At 44.2% G+C, this 21,269-nt stretch overlaps 1 protein-coding gene across 1 annotated transcript in view; it reads left to right on the top strand.

Annotated features, from left to right (window-relative positions):
* Nucleotides 1-20,718, top strand: part of si:dkey-91m11.5 (PH_BCR_vertebrate and RhoGAP_Bcr domain-containing protein) — a 45,415-nt gene extending 24,697 nt beyond the window's left edge. The window contains exons 9-23 of the mRNA XM_047382005.1: nucleotides 2,763-2,884; nucleotides 3,037-3,202; nucleotides 3,560-3,679; nucleotides 3,859-3,934; nucleotides 4,016-4,120; nucleotides 4,216-4,290; nucleotides 8,137-8,234; nucleotides 8,358-8,489; nucleotides 15,083-15,142; nucleotides 15,340-15,449; nucleotides 15,599-15,738; nucleotides 15,866-16,000; nucleotides 16,101-16,206; nucleotides 19,181-19,340; nucleotides 19,421-20,718. Of these exons, the coding sequence (XP_047237961.1) occupies nucleotides 2,763-2,884; nucleotides 3,037-3,202; nucleotides 3,560-3,679; nucleotides 3,859-3,934; nucleotides 4,016-4,120; nucleotides 4,216-4,290; nucleotides 8,137-8,234; nucleotides 8,358-8,489; nucleotides 15,083-15,142; nucleotides 15,340-15,449; nucleotides 15,599-15,738; nucleotides 15,866-16,000; nucleotides 16,101-16,206; nucleotides 19,181-19,340; nucleotides 19,421-19,510 (1,695 nt within the window). The 3' untranslated portion in view covers nucleotides 19,511-20,718. The remainder of the gene's footprint in view (nucleotides 1-2,762; nucleotides 2,885-3,036; nucleotides 3,203-3,559; nucleotides 3,680-3,858; nucleotides 3,935-4,015; nucleotides 4,121-4,215; nucleotides 4,291-8,136; nucleotides 8,235-8,357; nucleotides 8,490-15,082; nucleotides 15,143-15,339; nucleotides 15,450-15,598; nucleotides 15,739-15,865; nucleotides 16,001-16,100; nucleotides 16,207-19,180; nucleotides 19,341-19,420) is intronic.
* Nucleotides 20,719-21,269: the final 551 nt, after the last annotated feature.

Below are 21,269 nucleotides of genomic sequence, written 5' to 3'. Positions count from 1 at the left end.
TTTTCACAACAATGCTCAAAGGTCAACACTTCAATTTTAGTTATATCTGACCACAGGAAATGTCTCCAAAAATGAAGGTCTTGGTCCTTTAGTGCATTTGCAAACTGTAATCTGCCTTTTTAAGATGCTTTTGGAGTAATGGCGGGTTCTTCTCTGAGTGGCCGTTCAAGCCCATGCTGGTACATGGCTCATATCCCTGTGAATAATGACACTCTTACCAGCTTCAGCCAGCATCTTCATCAGGTCTTTTGCGTTTGTCCTGATTCACACCTTTTGCAGCAAAACACTGGATCTCTAGGACACAGAAAGCATCTCCTTTCTCAATAAAGTGAGGCAGGAAGATATTCCCATGTTGATTATAGGTGCGTTGAATTGTTTGAACAGTTGAACGTGGCACCTTCAGGGATTTGGAAATTGTACCTAAAGATGAACCAGGTGTGTGGAGCTCCACAGTTCTCCTCATATCTTGCTTGATTTCTTTTGATTTTTTTCCCCATTATGTCACACAAGGACAGATCCATGGATGTTCCTCCTTTTACCTCAAATATTATGAATTCATTAGATGACATCATAATTTCCCAAATTTATTAAAGCTACTGTATGTAAACAACAGAAATTGAAGAAAATAATGGATTTATCTTTCAGTATTTTTCCATTGAGCAAATTGAAACAGTTTTGCTAATACTTACTGAGCTAAAACAGGAAACTGTCTGATGTCAGACAGTGAGGATAAAAGGTTATGTGTTTTTTTTAATGCAGTGAATAAAAATATCTGGTTTCAGATCTAAATGTATCTCGTGTGTCATGTCACCCCATCAAGAAAAAGCCATGTCCATTAGGGAAAAAAAGATAATTACCCTTCTGACCTCCAGGTTTCTGTACTGTTACTGTAACATTTCTATTAGATCTTGTTTCTATAAAGGCATTTTTGTGGATTCCGGGTTTGTACCTGGCCCTATAATATCCTTCCTGTTCTGACCGTTGACGGTAAAAAGCTCAGAGCAGAAGGTGTCTGAAAGCTGCAATAAAACAGGAGTGTGAGTCAGATGGTTGCTGACTCATTTCAGTCTGCTTGTAGTGAAACAGGCAGATTGTTCAGGAAGATTGTGACCAAACAGCAGAAACACGGGAGGCAGGGTTCTCCGTGTCGCAAACCAGAAAAATTAGTGATTACTGCCGTGCTCACTCCCATCCTTCCCTGCTGGGGTGTCAGATATGCTTCCCAGAAATGACGCGCAATGCCTTATCGACTAGGCTGTCTGACCAACCTTTTGCACTGGGGGTGTGTGTACTGACTTTGTGTTTCCTGACCCCTTTATACTCCCCCAGTACAACACACATCTCATTGCTTGGCTTCAGATGGTCTGATTGGGAACTTCCTCTGTTCATTCCTGGGAACTTGTCCTGCCCACAAGGGTAGGATTTAAACCAGTAAGAACATTCTTTTGCATGTTATTTAGGAAGTCTGAGATCCCACAAAGAAATGCACTGATAATAATCCATGTCTTGACGTTCACTTTAAAATACTAGCTTGTTGTTTTATTTGGTCAGCTGTTGGCTAAATTTGTATCTCTGCTGATGTTTTGCACTGTAACTACCTGTAATTACCCTGACCATTCATTCCTTCCATAGAGTTTATTTAACTGTTCCTCTTGTTCATACCCCAGTGCTCAGCCTCTCATTACTGTGCAGACAAAAACAGAGGCACAGTGTTTGAAGCGTTATATCTCGTGCAGTGACAACTCCTATTTTTCCATCGGATTATTGACTTGTGGTCACGTTCGCGTCCCAAAACAATAGGCGGACGTTACCCTGGTGCGGCTCTCTAAAACGAGGGCTTCATCGGACGCTTTAGATTCCCACACCAGTGTGTTTGGAACAAGCCTGAAGTGAGCTGGAGCGCGAGGAAAAGCAGCAGAGGAAAAGCATGGTTTCCTTGTTGTTGTCCAGCTGTGGTTGGTGTGAGGAGGCGGTCTCTCACAGGGGCTGTGCCTCTGTGCAGGGGTCAGAGGGCAGTGGAAGAATTTAGGTGGACACTCCTTTTAAGCAAATGATAATATGGACATACAGTGCATTGCAAAAGATTTAATACCCCTTTAACTTTTTTTTGTATTTTGTCACATTAAACCCACAAAGATCAATGTTTTCAATGGGTTTTACTATGTGATAGACTAGCTGTGTTCTACCACATGGTAAAAGCCATTCTTTAGAAAAGCCACAAGAAGCTTTGTTTGCAGTTTTCCACAAGTCATGTAGGACACACAGCAAACACGTAGAAGAAGGTACTCTGGCAGAAAAATTACACTGCACATCACCCTGAACACACTATCCCCACAATGAAACATGGCAGTGGCAGCATTATGCTGTGGTGATGTTGGGACACTCCAGATTATTCTAGTTAAAGTTCACATCCAAATCCTGTTTAAAATCAGTGGCAAGGCTTGAAAATTGCTGCTCACAGATTCTGTCCATCAAATCTGAGCTAGAGATTTTATTTGTCAAAAAATAGAAAACAGTATATGCTTTACCTTCTATTTCAAAGCTATGGACTGTTGGCGTTGATTTCTCACCCAGAATCCAAATGAAATACATAAAATGTTTGGGGTATGGATACTGTGGCTGTTTTACCAGTTCTGTTAGTGTTATCGCTCAGAGTTTAGTCAGTTTAAAGACTTAAATTCCAAACATTATTTCCTCAGAACTGAAACGGTTTGTAAAACAGATTTAAGACTGATGGATGTGCTGATTTGGTCTTGTGGCAGAACCGACAGTTGCTGAGGGATTGCTTCATGGTGGAGCTGGTTGAAGGTTCCAGGAAACTCCGTCACATCTTCCTCTTCACAGACCTGCTGCTCTGCACCAAATTGAAGAAACAGGCTGCAGGGTGAGTCCTGGTCAGAGATGCTCATGATCAGTAAATTTCCATTATCCCTGCTTATAATTCAGCCATCAACACATGTAATGAGAGATCGAAACACATTACCATAATGGGGAATCTTAAGAAGTTTTATTATTGATACATGTGTCTTTCTAAAGCAAAGGGCAACAGTATGATTGCAAATGGTACATCCCACTGGCTGACCTGACCTTCCAAACCATTGATGACTGTGAGTCTAGTCCCATCCCTCTGGTCCAGGATGAGGAGATCGATGCGATCAAGATAAAGATATCCCAGATAAAGAATGAAATGCAGAGAGAGAAGGTGAGAACAGGTCCTCTGAAACTTGTGCATCCCAAACACGACTTTGGGATTTGATCTGATTGGACAATAGAAAGTAGTACATTATTGTGCACTGGAAGGAAAGTGGTATAATTTTGAAGACCATTTCCTTCCACTTTACATTTAATTCTACACTAACCTACAAAATTGTTCTGAAAATGTCATTGTTACTTTAACCCACTGCACTTCGAAACACCTGCAGGTAAGCAATTTTGTGGAAGAAAGTGGGCAAGACAAACAAAAATAACTTGGGGAACTTAGACAACAGCATGTGAATAGAGCGAAGCATCAAGACGGTGGCCCTGCAGAGCAATAATTATCTTCCTTTTTTATCTGTAGAGGACGACTAAAGGAGCTAAGGTGATAGAGCGACTGAAGAAGAAGTTGTCTGAACAAGAATCACTGCTACTTCTCATGTCCCCCAACATGGCGTTCAGAGTGGCCAACAGAAACGGCAAAGTGAGTCTGACAGGGTTTTAAAATAACATTATTGTGTTTATCTGATGAGGATTTCAAGGGAATATCTTGTTGCCCGGCTATATCGACTTCATTGTTTAAGTTTGCTTTTGCTGCCCTCTGTTGTTGACAGTGTATAATTACAGGATGGAGCCAGGATAACTGTTTCTACTTCCTTTCAGGGATTCACATTTCTGATCTCCTCTGATTATGAGCGAGCAGAGTGGAGGGAGATCATTCGTGAGCAGCAGAAGAAATGTAAATAAAATTTTATTTTTCAAGCTTTTCTTTCATAGCAGCAGTGTCTCACTTCTTTCACCCCAAAATGATGTCTTTCAGGCTTTAAGAGCTTCTCTTTGACCTCCCTGGAACTGCAGATGCTCACAAACTCATGTGTGAAACTCCAGACTGTTCACTCTATTCCAATGACCATGAATAAGGAAGGTGAGACACCACTTCAGTGCATTTCTGAAGATTTAGTTCACCAGAATGTATGCTGCATTGTATTTTAATCTTTAACTTAAATTCTTCCTGCACAGATGATGAATCTTCTGGTTTATACGGCTTCCTGAATGTCATTGTCCACTCTGCGTCGGGACTTAAACAAAGCTTAAGTAAGCATCGTTATCTTGTGTATTTGATCAGAAAACCACATCATGAACCCTGATTTTCACTTTCCGTGTCGCTCTCTGTGCAACTGCCAGCTGGGAGGGCAGCTGGAGGGGAACAAGTGGGATTAGTCAGGAACACTGTGTACAAGCTGCCTTAAAATGTCCATGGCCTCTCACATAACTGCCTGCTTAGACTTTATGCCACAAAGGTTAGTGTGGGAAAGTAGCCAGAGTGACTCGAATCTTAATATACTGAGACAATGAGACTAGTTTTTACACATCTAGTCTCATTGTTCGTTCGTTCGTCGTCTTCCGCTTATCCAGGACCGGGTCGCGGGGGCAGCAGACTCAGCAGAGACGCCCAGACGTCCCTCTCTCCAGACACCTCCTCCAGCTCCTCCAGGGGGAGCCCAAGGCGTTCCCAGGCCAGCCGAGAGACATAGTCCCTCCAGCGTGTCCTGGGCCGTCCCCTGGGCCTCCTCCCGGTGGGACGTGCCTGGAACACCTCCCGAGGAAGGCGTCCAGGAGGCATCCGGTATAGATGCCCGAGCCACCTCAACTGGCTCCTCTCAATGTGGAGGAGCAGCGGCTCTACTCCGAGCCCCTCCCGGATGGCCGAGCTCCTCACCCTATCTCTAAGGGAGTGCCCGGCCACCCTACGGAGGAAGCTCATTTCAGCCGCTTGTATCCGTGATCTCGTTCTTTCGGTCATGACCCAAAGTTCATGGCCATAGGTGAGGGTAGGAACGTAGACCGACCAGTAAATTGAGAGCTTTGCTTTTCGGCTCAGCTCTCTCTTCACCACAATGGACCGGCACAGCGCCTCCATTACTGTGGCAGCTGCACCGATCCGTCTGTCGATCTCCCGCTCCATTCTTCCCTCACTCGTGAACAAGACCCCGAGATACTTAAACTCCTCCACTTGAGGCAGGAACTCCCCTCCAACCTGAAGAGGACAAGCCACCATTTTCCGGTCGAGTACCATGGCCTCGGACTTGGAGGAGCTGATCCTCATCCCAGCCGCTTCACACTCGGCTGCGAACCGCCACAGCGCATGCTGTAGGTCTTGGCTAGAGGGGGCCAGCAGGACCACGTCATCCGCAAAAAGAAGAGACGAAATCCACTGGTCCCCAAACCAGACCCCCTCCGGCCCTTGGCTGCGTCTAGAAATCCTGTCCATAAAAGTTATGAACAGGACCGGCGACAAAGGGCAGCCCTGCCGGAGTCCAACATGCACTGGGAACAGGTCCGACTTAGTGCCGGCAATGCGGACCAAACTCCTGCTCCGCTCGTACAGGGACCGGATGGCCCCTAGTAAAGAGCCCCCGATTCCATACTCCTGGAGCACCCCCCACAGGGCATCACGAGGGACACAGTCGAATGCCTTCTCCAGGTCCACAAAACACATGTGAACCGGTTGGGCAAACTCCCATGAACCCTCGAGCACCCTGTAGAGGGTATAGAGCTGGTCCAGTGTTCCACGGCTGGGACGAAAACCACACTGTTCCTCCTGAAGCCGAGGTTCGACTATCGGTCGGACTCTCCTCTCCAATACCCTGGCGTAGGCCTTACCAGGGAGGCTGAGGAGTGTGATCCCCCTGTAGTTGCAACACCACCTCCGGTCCCCCTTCTTATAAAGGGGGACCACCACCCCCGTCTGCCAGTCCAGAGGCACTGTCCCCGACCGCCACGCAATGTTGAAGAGGCGTGTCAACCATGACAGCCCTACAACATCCAGAGACTTGAGGTACTCAGGGCGGATCTCATCCACCCCCGAAGCCTTGCCACCGCGGAGCTTTTTAACCACCTCGGTGACTTCAACCTGGGTGATGAAAGAGTCCAACCCCGAGTCCCCAGCCTCTGTTTCCACCACGGAATGCGTGATGGCAGGATTGAGGAGATCCTCGAAGTACTCCTTCCACCGCCCGATAATGTCCTCAGTCGAGGTCAGCAGTCTCCCGCCCCCACTATAAACAGTGTTGGCGAAGCACTGCTTCCCCCTCCTGAGGCGCCGGACGGTTTGCCAGAATCGCTTCGAGGCCAACCGGTAGCCCTTCTCCATGGCCTCACCGAACTCTTCCCAGGCCCGAGTTTTTGCCTCTGCCACAGCCCGGGCCGCAGCACGCTTGGCCTCACGGTACCCGTCAGCTGCCTCAGGAGTCCCACAAGCCAACCACAGCCGATAGGACTCCTTCTTCAGCTTAACAGCATCCCTTACTGCCGGTGTCCACCACCGGGTTCTGGGATTGCCGCCACGACAGGCACCGCAGACCTTACGGCCACAGCTATGGGCAGCAGCATCGACAATAGATGCAGAGAACATGGTCCACTCGGACTCTATGTCTCCAACATCTCCCGGGATCTGGTCGAAGCTCTCCCGGAGGTGGGAGTTGAATACATCCCTGGCCGAGGGCTCCGCCAGACGTTCCCTGCAGACCCTCACTATGCGCTTGGGCCTGCCGAGTCTGTCCGGCTTTCTCCTCCTCCAGCGGATCCAACTCACCACCAGGTGATGATCAGTGGACAGCTCAGCCCCTCTCTTCACCCGAGTATCCAAAACATGCGGCCGAAGGTCTGATGATACGACAACAAAGTCGATCATCGACCTCCTGCCTAGGGTGTCCTGGTGCCAAGTGCACTGATGGACACCCTTATGTTTGAACATGGTGTTCGTTATGGACAATCCGTGACTAGCACAGAAGTCCAATAACAAAACACCACTCGGATTCAGATCGGGGAGGCCATTCCTCCCAATCACGCCTCTCCAGGTGTCACTGTCGTTCCCCATGTGGTCGTTGAAGTCCCCCAGCAGAATAATGGAGTCCCCGGGAGGGGCACTATCCAGCACCCCCGACAGGGACGCCAAGAAGGCATGGTACTCTGCACTACCACTCGGCCCGTAGGCTGAAATGATAGTCAGAGACCTCTCCCCAACCCGAAGGCGCAGGGATACAACCCTCTCATCCACTGGGGTAAACCCCAACACGAGACGGCTGAGCTGGGGGGCAACAAGCAAACCCACACCAGCCCGCCGCCTCTCCCCGTGGGCCACTCCAGAGTAGAAGAGAGTCCAACCCCTCTCAAGGAGATGGGTTCCAGAGCCCACGCTGTGCGTGGAGGCGAGCCCGACTATTTCTAGTCGATATCTCTCGACCTCCCGCACAAGCTCAGACTCCTTCCCCCCCAGCGAGGTGACATTCCACGTCCCTAGAGCCAGCCTAAGCATCCGGGGATCGGGCCGTTGAGGTCTCCACCTTCGTCCGCCACCCAATCCTCTTTGCACCGGTCCCTCACGGTTCCCCCTGCAGGTGGTGGGCCCACTGGGGGATGGCCTCGCGTCTCTCGTTCGGGCTTGGCCCGGCCGGGTCCCGCGAGGAGCAACCCGGCCACCAGGCGCTCTCCGACGAGTCCCGACCCCAAGCCTGGCTCCAGGGTGGGACCCCGGCTCCGCCGTACCGGGCGACGTCACGTGCCTCGATATTGTGTTCTTCATGAGGGGTTCTTGAACCATTCTTTGTCTGACCCATCACCTAGAACCTGTTTGCCATGGGAGACCCTACCAGGGGCATTTAGGCCCCAGACAACATAGCCTCTAGGATCATTTGAGCACTCAAACCCCTCCACCACGTTGAGGTGACGGTTCAAGGAGGGGTAGTCTCATTGTCTCAGTATATTAAGATTCAAGTCACTCTGGAGAGGAACAGAGATATGTGGTTGTCCAAAGGCATCATGCTGCCTAAGGGACGCTTCCCTTAAACAGTGTGGTACGTCTCAACCAGATGATTAACACAGATCCTTTGTGCTTTAGTTTCACTTCGACCCTACTCCTAAAAGCCGTTCTGCTTTTAGATCTTTACTGCTCCCTGGAGGTGGACTCCTACGGCTACTTTGTCAACAAAGCCAAGACACGTGTGTACAGAGACTCCACAGAGCCCAACTGGAATGAGGTGAGGCAGCATTTCAGATTACAGAAAGGAAAGCCTCATGAAAGTAAACCAGTTTGAAAAATGAAACATGGATTTCTCCAGATGAGGTTCACATAACATGATTTGCACTGTTTCCACTGCAAGGAGTTTGAAATCGAGCTGGAGGGCTCTCAGACTCTGAGGCTACTGTGCTACGAGAAGTACTGCGGCAAAACCAAGCAGAGCAAAGAGGAAGGAGAGATCACAGATAAGATTGTGGCCAAAGGACAAATAAAGGTAGGGAAGAGGTGATATGGGTCACAGAAAATGCTTTCTGTGATGTACTTGGGGTATAGCTGAAGATGCTGATTACATTGATTTTTTTTTCCCAGTTAAAGCCTAAGCAGGGGTAGATTTTTGGAAATCAGAGGATTTGAAACTTTTGAAACAAGAATCAATTTACAGTACCTCGCAAAAATATTCACACTTCTTGAATTTTTATAAAGATTTTTAAGTTACAACCACAAATTGTATTGGGAATTTACATCATAGACCAGCATAGTAGTGCAAAATTGTGATTAAGAAGGAAAATGATTCTTAGTTAAAAAAAAAAACATTTCAAATTAAAGTGTGAAATGTGTGACACTTGTGTTCAGCTCCCCTGAGCAAATGTTTTATAGAACCTCCTTTCACTGCAGCTGCAAGTCTTTGTGGTTTTATCTACACCAGGTTTGCACATCTGGAAACATATTTTATTCCTATTCTTCTTTGCAAACGTTTTACCACAAATTCTGAATTATATCTGAATTTTGACTTGGCCATTCAAACACGAGTATGCTTGAATCTAAGCCGTTCAGTTTTTATTAATTTAATTTTTTTTAACCGTGTCCTGTCTGGCAGAGTAGCGCTCAGAATTGTTGTCTGAGTGCCAAGAAGAAGCCGAACTGATTTACTTTCACATGTGGAGCATTATGGCTAACGCTTTAATGCTCTCCTTGATATTTATAAAAGAAACTTTATTAGAAACTGCTTTGGGATTATTTAAATTGTTTCAGAAATGAAAAGGAAAAAATAAGAAGCAAGAAAGACAGAGAGGTGGGGCATAAAGGAAAAGGGAGAGAAGGAGAAAGAAATGGAGGAGAGAAAGAAGGATGAAAAGATTACATGAAAACACCTTAGAAGATTGTTTCTACACATGCAGCAACATATAAAATACCAGCTTTGGTACCAGAAAGTTCACGGTACTAATAAATGCAAGATGTATTTGGTCGTAACTTTGGCTCAACATAGAACATTTGTGTATATGTTAAAACCTAAATCTTAACACCTGTGGGTCTGAGTGTGAGCGCGCTTGTGGATACACGGTTTCTGGATACAAATATGCAAAAGCGAGTTTGAGGAGCCACAGACCTGCCCCCTGTACCTGAGACATGGAGGAGATCCAAGCCACAGACATCCAAAGGCCCCCCCAGAGTACGGGAACCCCAGGAGAACCACCGCCGGGACTACTGTAACCCCCCCAGAGAACAGCAGGGGACAGTCCCAAGTGAACCACCCAGCAGCCACAGTGCAGAAGCCCCAGGTAGGTGGAGCGACGAGCCCACATGCCCCGCTAGCAGCCATCTACAAAAGAGCAGATCCAACCATGGATCCAGAGACCCGAGACCCCAAGACACATGAACCCCTAAGCAGCGGCCCAACTTAGCCCAGGAACCCAGGCCCTGGCAAGCAGCCACCGGGAGTGAGCCGGCACACTGCAAATGCCATGAATCCCCTCCTCACAGGGGCACACCCCCACCAATGACCTCCATCCTCAAAAAGCCCATGAAGATACACCCACACAGCGCAAGCTTCACACACACGGGCCGCGACGGCAAAGGAAGGACCCTGCGCAACGCCACACCAGCCTCCGCCCACAGGCACAACAGGGCAGACCCCACTGAGCGCAGTGCCCACAACGGAACCCCTGACCCCACACCAAGACAGGACAAACTCATCCGGCAAGAGGTCCCCAGCCAGCGGCAAGCACCCGGCGGCCCCCGCCACACAAACACACCACATCACCACGACTGCAATGGTAGCCCAGGGTAACATTAACCAGCTCAGCTCCACCAGCACCACTCAGGCGATTCAAATGCCGGTGACCCCACATCCAAAAAGAGGACACAACCCCCTGCCCGGACACGATAGCCAGCGGAGCAGCACACCGCCAACCCCGCCTAACGATCTGGCCAGCAGCCCCAGCCCGCCAGTCCATGAGAGAGAAAGATGCCAGGTAACCGGGCCGGGCAAGCCAACCGCCCCAGGCCAAGCACAACCCACCAGCCGCCCCAGTTCAGGCACAAGACATGCTCCACCGCCCCACCCGACTGCCGTTCAGTTTTAAGTCAAACTGTATGTTTAGGTTAGTTCTGCTTGATGGTGAACTCTGCCTTAATCTCATATCTTTTGCAGCCTCTAAAAGGTTTTCTTCCAAAATTGTCCTGTAATTATCTTAATCCATGTTCCCATCAACTCGGACCTGCTTCCCTGTCCCTGCCGAAGGAAATCATCCCCACAGCATGATGCTGCCACCACCATGTTTCACCATGGATTGTGTGTTCAGGAATATGTGCAGTCTTAGTTCAAAATGACTGATCTCCAAATGCACGCCAAACATTTTAGAAATGTTTTTTCATCAGTGCACTCAATAAACAAATTTTGTACGTTGTGTTTAAAGCTTTATAGAACAAATTATGATTTATTATTGATATTGGTACTATCCAAAACAAATTGTGCATAACTTCAGACATCATGCATGTGTCCCATTTCTGCCTTAACAACCTTAACTTTAAGGTCTAAAATAAATAATTATAACACCTTTGTAACTGAGTCATGGAAAAAGTAGTCGTTAGCATCTAAATTTGTTTGAAATGAAACAAAGAAGTCTAGAGAGCATCCTCAGATTAATGTTTTGTAGTGACCAAAGAGCATCTTCTAAAGCCACATAAACCCCCTTTAGCACAAGAAAACCAGTTGATAAGAAAAACATCTTCCTGTGTGAGAAATGAGCTTTCTCCCTGTAGCCTAATGATGCCAGTTGTTCTACATTGGTGTCTTTGTTGGCTAATCTCCTCTTCAAGGACATATTACTGCTTTAGAAGGAGCGAGCCATGAGGCTGCTACTGGGTGAGTCAAGCCTGACCTCCTGATTGGGTGTTGTGACAGAGGGTGGATTAGACTATAGGTTAACCAAATGCTGGCACTGTTCTGCTGTATGACACAGGGAGGGAGACAGTGAGTGTTTGTTGATCAGCCGATGAAGGGATTTTCCTGCTGTGGACAGGTGGGTCTAACCACAGAAGAGTCTTTGAGGGAAGGAGCCTGTGGGGGCTGCAGGGTGTCACATACTTGGCTTATTGTTTAGGAGCCAGCAGTGAGAGTCATTTCTTGACCTATAGTGTTCATTTAACACTTTTACGCCAGCCTAGTTACATCTACAGTTCCTTGCAAAAGTATACAAACCCGTTGAACATTTTCACACATTTTCATGTTACCATGACAAACTTAAGACTAGCCACATGCTCACCTGAATACTGTCAGACATGTACAGTCAAGAATAATATTAAACAGAACCTTTCTGACAACATGAAGTAGGCATAAAAATCTCATAAGCAACATGGCATGCCCCTTTCTAAATACATTTTGGAACAGATGAGAAGAAAACCTCAAGGAGGTCACATAAGAACCCACAACATATAAAGTATTGCAGGCCTCACTTGCTTCCGTTGAGGTCTGTGTTCATGGTTCAACAATAAGAGATGGGCAAAATGGCACCTATGGGGGAGTTGTTAGGCCAAAACCAGTGCTGACCAAGATGAAAACGGGCCCACTTGGTAATAATGATCAGAAGTACACCAGCAAGTCCCCCTGTGGATGCGTTAAAAAAACCAAAAACCCCAATGTTTTGTAATGGTCTAGTCAAAGTCCAGATTTAAATCCAACTGAGATACTGTGGCGTGACCTTAAGCAGGTTCTTCCCATGTGGCTGGATTAAACGGACCCTGCTCAGAAGAGTACCTCACAATTCCTCCACAGGGATGTAAATGACTCATTGCCAGTTAACACAAACACTTAACTGGGGTTGTTGCAGCTATGGGTGACACAACCTGGTGCAATTACTGCTTCACATAGGCCTTTTTTGGTTTTGAGAGATTCTTTCCTCTTTTGATGAAATTATCATTTAAAAACCGCTTTTTGTGATTACTCTTATCTTTGTCTGAGGGTCCAATTTGTTTGATGATTTAAAACATTGCAGGAAGCAAAATAAATTTATAAATGGGGAAGTTTATTTTTCACAGCACGGTTTGTCCTACTTGGTGTTATCCAAATAACACCAAGTAAGTGGTGACGTGATAAAATGTGAAGAAGTTCAAGGACGGGGAATACTTTTGCAAGGCGCTGTAGATGAGTGGCCCTGTAATAAACTTCAAGTTTTAAAGCTTGTAAATCATTTGCTTTTTAAACGTGATTATTGCCTCATATGTCTTCCTATTTTAGGAAAACACTTTGTCTGTGTATCCTTGGTTTTTAACACTGTTTCACTATCTGTGGTCTTCAATGTAATTCATGACCTGACCGATTCTTTCTGGAAGAGTGCTGTGCCTTTTAATCATATAGATGAAAGTGAATTAAAATGAGATCCAGGTGGAAAATGACAGGGCACTGAGATCTGCTCTGGTGGAGGATTACAAAAACGCTTATTTAATGTTTACACATTAGATTTAATACAGTGGTTTAGATCTTCTTGAGATGGAGCACGTGCTCCAGTGTCAAAGGGCACTCGTACTTATATGTGCCTGGTCTAAGAGGATCCTGTTCGGCTACCTGAGATGCCGTCATCCAGAACTCTTCACAGCAGCAGGCGAGAGCACGTTGGTAAGAAGGGGTGGGAGGGGATTCTCAGGGGTTAATCCTACAAATCCATCGGGGCAGTAGAACAACACTGAGGCGCATCTGCGTGGCTTTGTTTCTTTTCTGAAAGCAGCGAGAGTGCAACAGCGGCTGTAAAAGAAGATGTCAACGAATGTCGTGTTAAGAATCAAGGAAGATAATCAAGATTCATCAAGACAAAATCGATGGCTCGTTATTCAGGGATTAATGCCTTTCTGCTCCTGTTAGTGCTGCAGTTTAGAGATTAGTTGTGTTTTGTAGGGTAGTACTGCTTTCTTTGTTGTTGGTTAGCTAGAGACACAAACTTAAAAGACTAATGCCAGAAAAGATGAGTAAGAGTAATCTTTATGAAGAAGAAAGTGTGGATTGGGCCATCATCGGGTTTGAAGAAGAGGGAGACCCGGCTGTAAGGAAGCTCCCGGGTACAGGAGCGCGTCTGTGGGACAGGGTCCGCAACAGTCTGCTCAAACCAAAGGTAAAGGGCTGGAGACTGTAGGTTACTGTGAAGGATGACTAACGGGTGTCTTCTTGTGTCCTGGAGATTTGTTACACCCTGCTTGACGTCCTCCAAAATGGTGGTTTTTTTTCCTGGGCTTGACTGTCTTTGAGTTTTAGGTGAGAGCACTGTACCACCTCTGATTTTTTTGGTCTGTCTTTTTGGTAAAAAAAACAAAAAACTGTTATGTAAGCAAATAGATTTATTTTTTAATTTTTTTAACAAAGGATTATTGTAATGAGATTTTGAGGTTTCTTGGGTGAAAGAACATCTGCCATGTTGTGCAGGAGTAGGCTGGCATAAGATTCTGACGAAAATACTGTGGTTTCATCATACCACAGTATTAATACAACAATTTTAAATAAAAATTTGAAAAATGATTTTAAATTGTAGGAACATTTTGACAGAAAATGTTCAAAACTGTAACTTTCTAAAATCTCAGTATACCTTCATACAGGTGGTTTACTGCAATTGTATAGTACTAGTATTACTTATACACAAGGTTTTACAAAATGCTTAACAGGAAACTGAGAGAAGAGAATCACATAATAAATGAAATGTATCCAAAGAACAATGATGAAGGTTTAAAATAAATAAAATTGTAATCCCTGAGAGTCATGAACAGATGAAGGAATCTTTTACCTCCTTGGTGACACTAGGTGAACAGCTTTCTGATGACTAAGAAATGTTGGGTCACATAAATGTGCAATACTGTCCGCTGAATGCATATCCATCATACACCCGTGCAATATCAGCATTCATTCCAGACAAAAATCTGTTTAATTATATATAGCTGTGTAGAAAGGTATATATTTTTATACATACTGAATGTTTTTTTTTTCTTAGATGGTCTCTTTTATTAACTATTCCTATATTTTTTGTATAAGATGTGTGGATTTTGTAGGTCTAGTCATTAATAACAGAATTTTCCCTATTGTGGGATGAATAAAGACTATTCCATTCTATTCCATGCTATGCTATGCTATGCTATGCTATGCTATGCTATGCTGTAGTACTCAATAATCGGAGTTATGTGGGATAATGCACATGTTGTATGTTAATGGCCAGGGAATGGAACCTTAAGGAATCTCAAATGTGATCTTTGTCTGCTCAGATTTACAATTACCAAATGACACAAAGTAGGCCATGTTTGCCAAATAAAATCTGGACCAGTTTAACACAACACTAGACAATTCTGCCCACTTTCCCTACCAGTCAGTATGTTATGATCAGCGATGTCAAATGCAGCACTGAGATCCAGTAAAACTAAGACAGATGTTTTTAACTCATCATTAAGACGTACGTCATGTTTCAGGGAGTGTGTGGTCTGCAATATTTCAGGTGTAACTCACCATCCACAGACTAAATTTGGTTTTTGATCATAATCATAATTTATTTAAAAATGAGAACATCATGAAAAATGCTCATTAAATAAGTCAAATTTTCGTTTCTTTTTTCTTAGCTGGATCCTCAAACACTGCAGAATAAAGATTGGCAGAGGACAGTCATTGCCATGAATGGGGTGAGTTTTATTCTGCAACAACAAGATGCAAGATGCAGTACTGCAGATGACTTTGAATGTGGGCATTATTGGGATAATTTCAGTAAAAGAAAAAATCATTTTATTTCTTATCTGACACCATAATCAAAGTCCTAAGATTGCATGGAATCAGGCTTATGATCTAATGTTGGTCAACTGCTTCCTCTGACCTGTTGTAGATTGAGGTAAAGCTGTCGATGAAGTTCACCAGCAGGGAGTTCAGTTTAAAGCGGATGCCGTCACGGAAACAGTCCGGCGTCTTCGGAGTGAAAATCCACGTTGTCACAAAGTAAGTTTCTAATATGTGGTTCAGTGTCATGCTTCTTCAATGGATCTTTCATGTGTCAGTAACTCGGTATACACAGAATACAAGATAGATTTACTATATTTTCATAATCTGCCTCTTAAAGCCTTGTTTTTCTGCATCTCTGTTGTTAGACGCGAACGCTCCAAAGTCCCGCTGATTGTTCGCCAGTGTGTGGAGGAGATTGAGAGACGTGGGATGGACGAAGTGGGGATCTATAGAGTATCTGGTGTTGCCACCGACATCCAGACCTTAAAGGCTGCTTTTGACTCAAGTGAGTTCGGTTTAAATTCTCTCCTGTCATAGAAACACCAGGACAGGATAATATGAAATATTCTTTGCACTTAAACAAATTGTAAGTGTAGTAGGTCACTTTGGCGCTCTTCTTTTGCACTCTGCAGACAATAAAGACGTGTCTATCATGATGAGGGAGATGGACGTAAACGCTATTGCTGGAACACTGAAGCTGTATTTCCGTGAGCTGCCGGAGCCTCTCTTCACTGACGAGTTGTATCCTAACTTTGCTGGTGGCATCGGTCAGTCATCACTTTTTTTGTTTTCATCATTGTCATTGGTCACTCTTAATTTAGTGTGTGTTCTGATGGCAGCAAATCCATCTTTGCTTCTGTTTTCCAGCCCTCTCTGACAGTGTGGCTAAGGAGAGCTGCATGCTCAACCTGCTGCTGTCTCTGCCAGAGCCAAATCTTGTGACTTTTCTCTTTCTGCTAGACCACTTAAAAAGGTAAATAATTGCCTTGTAAAATGAAGACCTACCTTATGTGCCTTTTATGCATGGGTGAATCTGTAGTAAAGAAAGCATATGCCAGTATGAGATGCTTAAAACAAATATGCAAAACGTGATCTAATTGCTTTTCTTTAATACAAAGAAAAAAAGCTTGTTTGCAGCAAAAATGTGTAGGAGCCTTTTTTTCAGCAAGCTGACCAGCAGGATCCAGTAGTAGGTGGATGAGAGACTCTCCTGCATTATTCTATGCTTCACACAGCTGGAGTCAACTCTGGTCACTCTAGAAATGTATAAAAAAGGTGTGAAAGAGGAAAAGCAAGCACGAGGGAGCTGAAACCACAGCCAACAGGTGTCAAAGAGTGATGGTACCATGTTTGTAATGCTGAACCTGGGCATCGATGCATTACATAATGTTTACCCCAAGACAAATGTAGTGATAGAAAACTCGTCAGCTAAATTTTGAGTTTATAAATTAAAGTTACAGGAGAATTGTTTCATAGGAGCAGTAGCTTGGAGACGTAAACTGGCATTCGTGGAGGACTTTAAACAACCTCTGTGGCTCAGTCCGCACAGTAGCAAACGGCAGCTTGAAACAAAATCTTTAATTTGAAATGCTACAATTCTAAAGGCATAAACATTTATTGGATTTCTATTCCAGTTCTGACCAGCATTGTTACTCTGATGTGAAGACATAAGCTACCATGATCTCCCCAACAGTGTCACCCTAGTAGCCTGGTTTAGATTAGCAAGGCATGCAGGTCTCACTTTTCTCCACATCATCAGTTTATATTTTATTAATGAGGGTTTAACTGCACCACAGTATTGTGAGTTGTCAAAATCCCATTTAGCAGACATTTACAGATGTCAATGGGGGACACATAAAAAGGTAAAACTCCTGTAAAAGAAAGTAATTTCGTACTTCATAAACCTTATGCTCACAAACAACGTTTTCCAAAGATTCTGTTTTTCATGGGTGAGGAGGAATACAGGTCCTTCTCAAAATATTAGCATATTGTGATAAAGTTCATTATTTTCCATAATGTAATGATGAAAATTTAACATTCATATATTTTAGATTCATTGCACACTAACTGAAATATTTCAGGTCTTTTATTGTCTTAATACGGATGATTTTGGCATACAGCTCATGAAAACCCAAAATTCCTATCTCACAAAATTAGCATATTTCATCCAACCAATAAAAGAAAAGTGTTTTTAATACAAAAAACGTCAACCTTCAAATAATCATGTACAGTTATGCACTCAATACTTGGTCGGGAATCCTTTTGCAGAAATGACTGCTTCAATGCGGCGTGGCATGGAGGCAATCAGCCTGTGGCACTGCTGAGGTCTTATGGAGGCCCAGGATGCTTCGATAGCGGCCTTTAGCTCATCCAGAGTGTTGGGTCTTGAGTCTCTCAACGTTCTCTTCACAATATCCCACAGATTCTCTATGGGGTTCAGGTCAGGAGAGTTGGCAGGTCAATTGAGCACAGTGATACCATGGTCAGTAAACCATTTACCAGTGGTTTTGGCACTGTGAGCAGGTGCCAGGTCGTGCTGAAAAATGAAATCTTCATCTCCATAAAGCTTTTCAGCAGATGGAAGCATGAAGTGCTCCAAAATCTCCTGATAGCTAGCTGAATTGACCCTGCCCTTGATAAAACACAGTGGACCAACACCAGCAGCTGACACGGCACCCCAGACCATCACTGACTGTGGGTACTTGACACTGGACTTCTGGCATTTTGGCATTTCCTTCTCCCCAGTCTTCCTCCAGACTCTGGCACCTTGATTTCCGAATGACATGCAGAATTTGCTTTCATCCGAAAAAAGTACTTTGGACCACTGAGCAACAGTCCAGTGCTGCTTCTCTGTAGCCCAGGTCAGGCGCTTCTGCCGCTGTTTCTGGTTCAAAAGTGGCTTGACCTGGGGAATGCGGCCCCTGTAGCCCATTTCCTGCACACGCCTGTGCACGGTGGCTCTGGATGTTTCTACTCCAGACTCAGTCCACTGCTTCCACAGGTCCCCCAAGGTCTGGAATCGGCCCTTCTCCACAATCTTCCTCAAGGTCCGGTCACCTCTTCTCGTTGTGCAGCGTTTTCTGCCACACTTTTTCCTTCCCACAGACTTCCCACTGAGGTGCCTTGATACAGCACTCTGGGAACAGCCTATTTGTTCAGAAATTTCTTTCTGTGTCTTACCCTCTTGCTTGAGGGTGTCAATAGTGGCCTTCTGGACAGCAGTCAGGTCGGCAGTCTTACCCATGATTGGGGTTTTGAGTGATGAACCAGGCTGGGAGTTTTAAAGGCCTCAGGAATCTTTTGCAGGTGTTTAGAGTTAACTCATTGATTCAGATGATTAGGTTCATAGCTCGTTTAGAGACCCTTTTAATGATATGCTAATTTTGTGAGATAGGAATTTTGGGTTTTCATGAGCTGTATGCCAAAATCATCTGTATTAAGACAATAAAAGACCTGAAATATTTCAGTTAGTCTGCAATGAATCTAAAATATATGAATGTTAAATTTTCATCATGACAATATGGAAAATAATGAACTCTATCACAATATGCTAATTTTTTGAGAAGGACCTGTATATCCTCCCTATCTTCCTGCATAGTAGCAAATGTGCCCGCTTCTGTGTTGCCAGTAAGTGGCCACACATCAATTCAACATGTTCTTATTAAAAATTCTTTTTTGTCAGAAAAAAAAAAATCCATTCATTGTTTACAACCATAGAGAGTGATGGGCTTCAAGATGGTACCGTAACAGTCAAAATGTTATCATCCATATATGGTAGTAACTTCCTTTTTAAGTGGGTGATACTCAAAAGACAATTTTGTGTCAGAGAAGATTTTTAAAATACTAATCTTCTTTGAAAACCAATGGGAATGCTGATTGTGATTTATTTGTGTTGCATACTTTAGGCTTTCAGGCTTTAAAATATGATAATGGCTTTGTTTTTACAGGGTGTCTGAAAATGAGGGCGTCAACAAGATGTCTTTGCACAACCTGGCTACTGTTTTCGGTCCCACTTTGCTTCGACCTTCTGAAAAAGAGAGCAAATCCCCGTCCAGCTCCCAGCCCATCTCCATGAATGACAGCTGGTCTCTTGAGGTCATGGCTCAGGTAAAACCCATGCTAAAATAGCAAACCACATTACTGTATTATTTGGAATATTTGTGACCGTCTCTTGTGTTTATTTAAAGGTTCAAGTCCTTCTCTACTTCCTTCAGCTGGAGCGCATTCCAGCCCCTGACAGCAAGCGCCAAAGCCTCCTCTTCTCTACAGAGGTATAACAGGAACATGAAGGACCTGCACCATAATGACCCACTCTGTGGAAGAATGTCAGCTGGCACTGTGCAGCCAAATCCGTACTTCCGTTAGCCACCAGGAGGCGCCATCACCCTCTGTGAAAACTGGAAGCAGCAACCATGATCGGAGCCATTTCTTTAGGAGCTAATCATGCGGTCTGTTTATGTCAACCTGCTGTGTCAGTAGAAAACTTCCCTCAAGATCTATAGGTGAAATATATCATTTCATTTTTTTTTTTATTTAAATCTGAAGAAGCAATATTTCCTGTGCTTTGTTGTTCTGATGCCCTGTTCTGTCTGTGTGCACATTATGTCCATATTCACACTGGAATTACTTTTGCTGTTTCTGGATTTTTATAATAGTTATTTCCGGCTGTGGATAGTTGGATAAAGAGACATATTTTTCTTGTGTGTATATATGTATCGCCTCCCAACCCATCCCACCTGCCGACAGTTTAAATTCACCTGTGCCAATGTTTCCATGACCAATAGAGCTTTCTGTTCTCCTTATGTTTACACTGTTTAAATTTTGTACAGAGGCTAACGCTATAGTCAGCACACAACAACATGCAGGCATGTTGAGTTGACCAGTCGATGTTGTGTTTTCTGTGAACCTCTTACGTTCCCAGGTTTGTTTTGTAATGTTCCGATGGGCTACAGGGTGGATATGAGTGTTTTTTTTTTTATTGGTGCAGAGAGCGAGGTGAAAGGAAAATCATTTCAACATCTAGCCGAACCCTTTACTCTGCCTAACATAGAATGTATACCCTGTCGTGTGTAATTTCAATTAAAAAGCCATCTTTTTGTCTGAGTTTCATAACTATCCAGTTTTAGATTGTGTCTGCAGAAATGTTTTCAGCTGGACCTCATATGTTGCTCTTTGCACTCCCTATTTGCATTCTGCCACAGCTGCAGAAATAAGAGCATTATCTGAAAATACAAAATATTTATCTGTAGGACAATCAAAGTGCAGCAGCACTCACACCTAGCCACCCTAGCAGTTCTGGCAGAGGTCTGTAAAAATGCATACACTATGTGCTTGCAGGTTTTTTTCAATTCTCTGCAAATAATCAAACACAAACTGTAACCTTAACAGCTTTTGGTTCATGTTTAATAAGCAATAATTCTTAGAGATGTTTAGGATTTCCATTGTATCATATATTTGATTTATGTAAATAAAAACTCAAACAAAATTGTTGCAGGTGTTCTTCTCACTGTGTATAAAATGTCTGCCTGAACTCAACAAAACGACACAAGTTTCAACTTTTTCTTCTAAACTGTCTGTCAGCAAGTGGGCCAAAATCACCAAGCTGAAAGTACTCGGGGGGCCAAATTTTTTTCCCAATGAAAAAATACAAATCACATTTATTGTTAATTTTTCTTTTGATCTGATCAGCAAAAACTTAAACATGTAATATTTTCTTAAAACATAGTTGAAAAGAACAAACTATTGATCCAAAACGAGTCTTAATAAAAAAAAAAAAAGGTGTGTAGTTTCCTAAGTTTTTTGGGTCTAGTGTTTTCTATTTTGTTGCTGTACAAAATTAGGGGGAGGCACTGGCATCTTGGTGGATAGAGATTGGTCACCAATAGTGGAGATATGTGATTACCTCTGGTTGCAAAATATCATCTCTGTATTTCTCTACATTGATATTTTTTAGCCTTTAACGATGCCAGACCTTGTTTTTTGAGGACGAGATGCTGCCTCAAACCATCACACTGCCTCCACCTAACGCTGTTGGGT

Source organism: Girardinichthys multiradiatus, chromosome 12 (genome assembly GCF_021462225.1).
Source record: "Girardinichthys multiradiatus isolate DD_20200921_A chromosome 12, DD_fGirMul_XY1, whole genome shotgun sequence".
NCBI classification, from domain to species: Eukaryota; Metazoa; Chordata; class Actinopteri; order Cyprinodontiformes; family Goodeidae; genus Girardinichthys; species Girardinichthys multiradiatus.
Note: the sequence above shows the minus strand (reverse complement) of the source record. Positions and strands in the feature narration are given on the sequence as shown.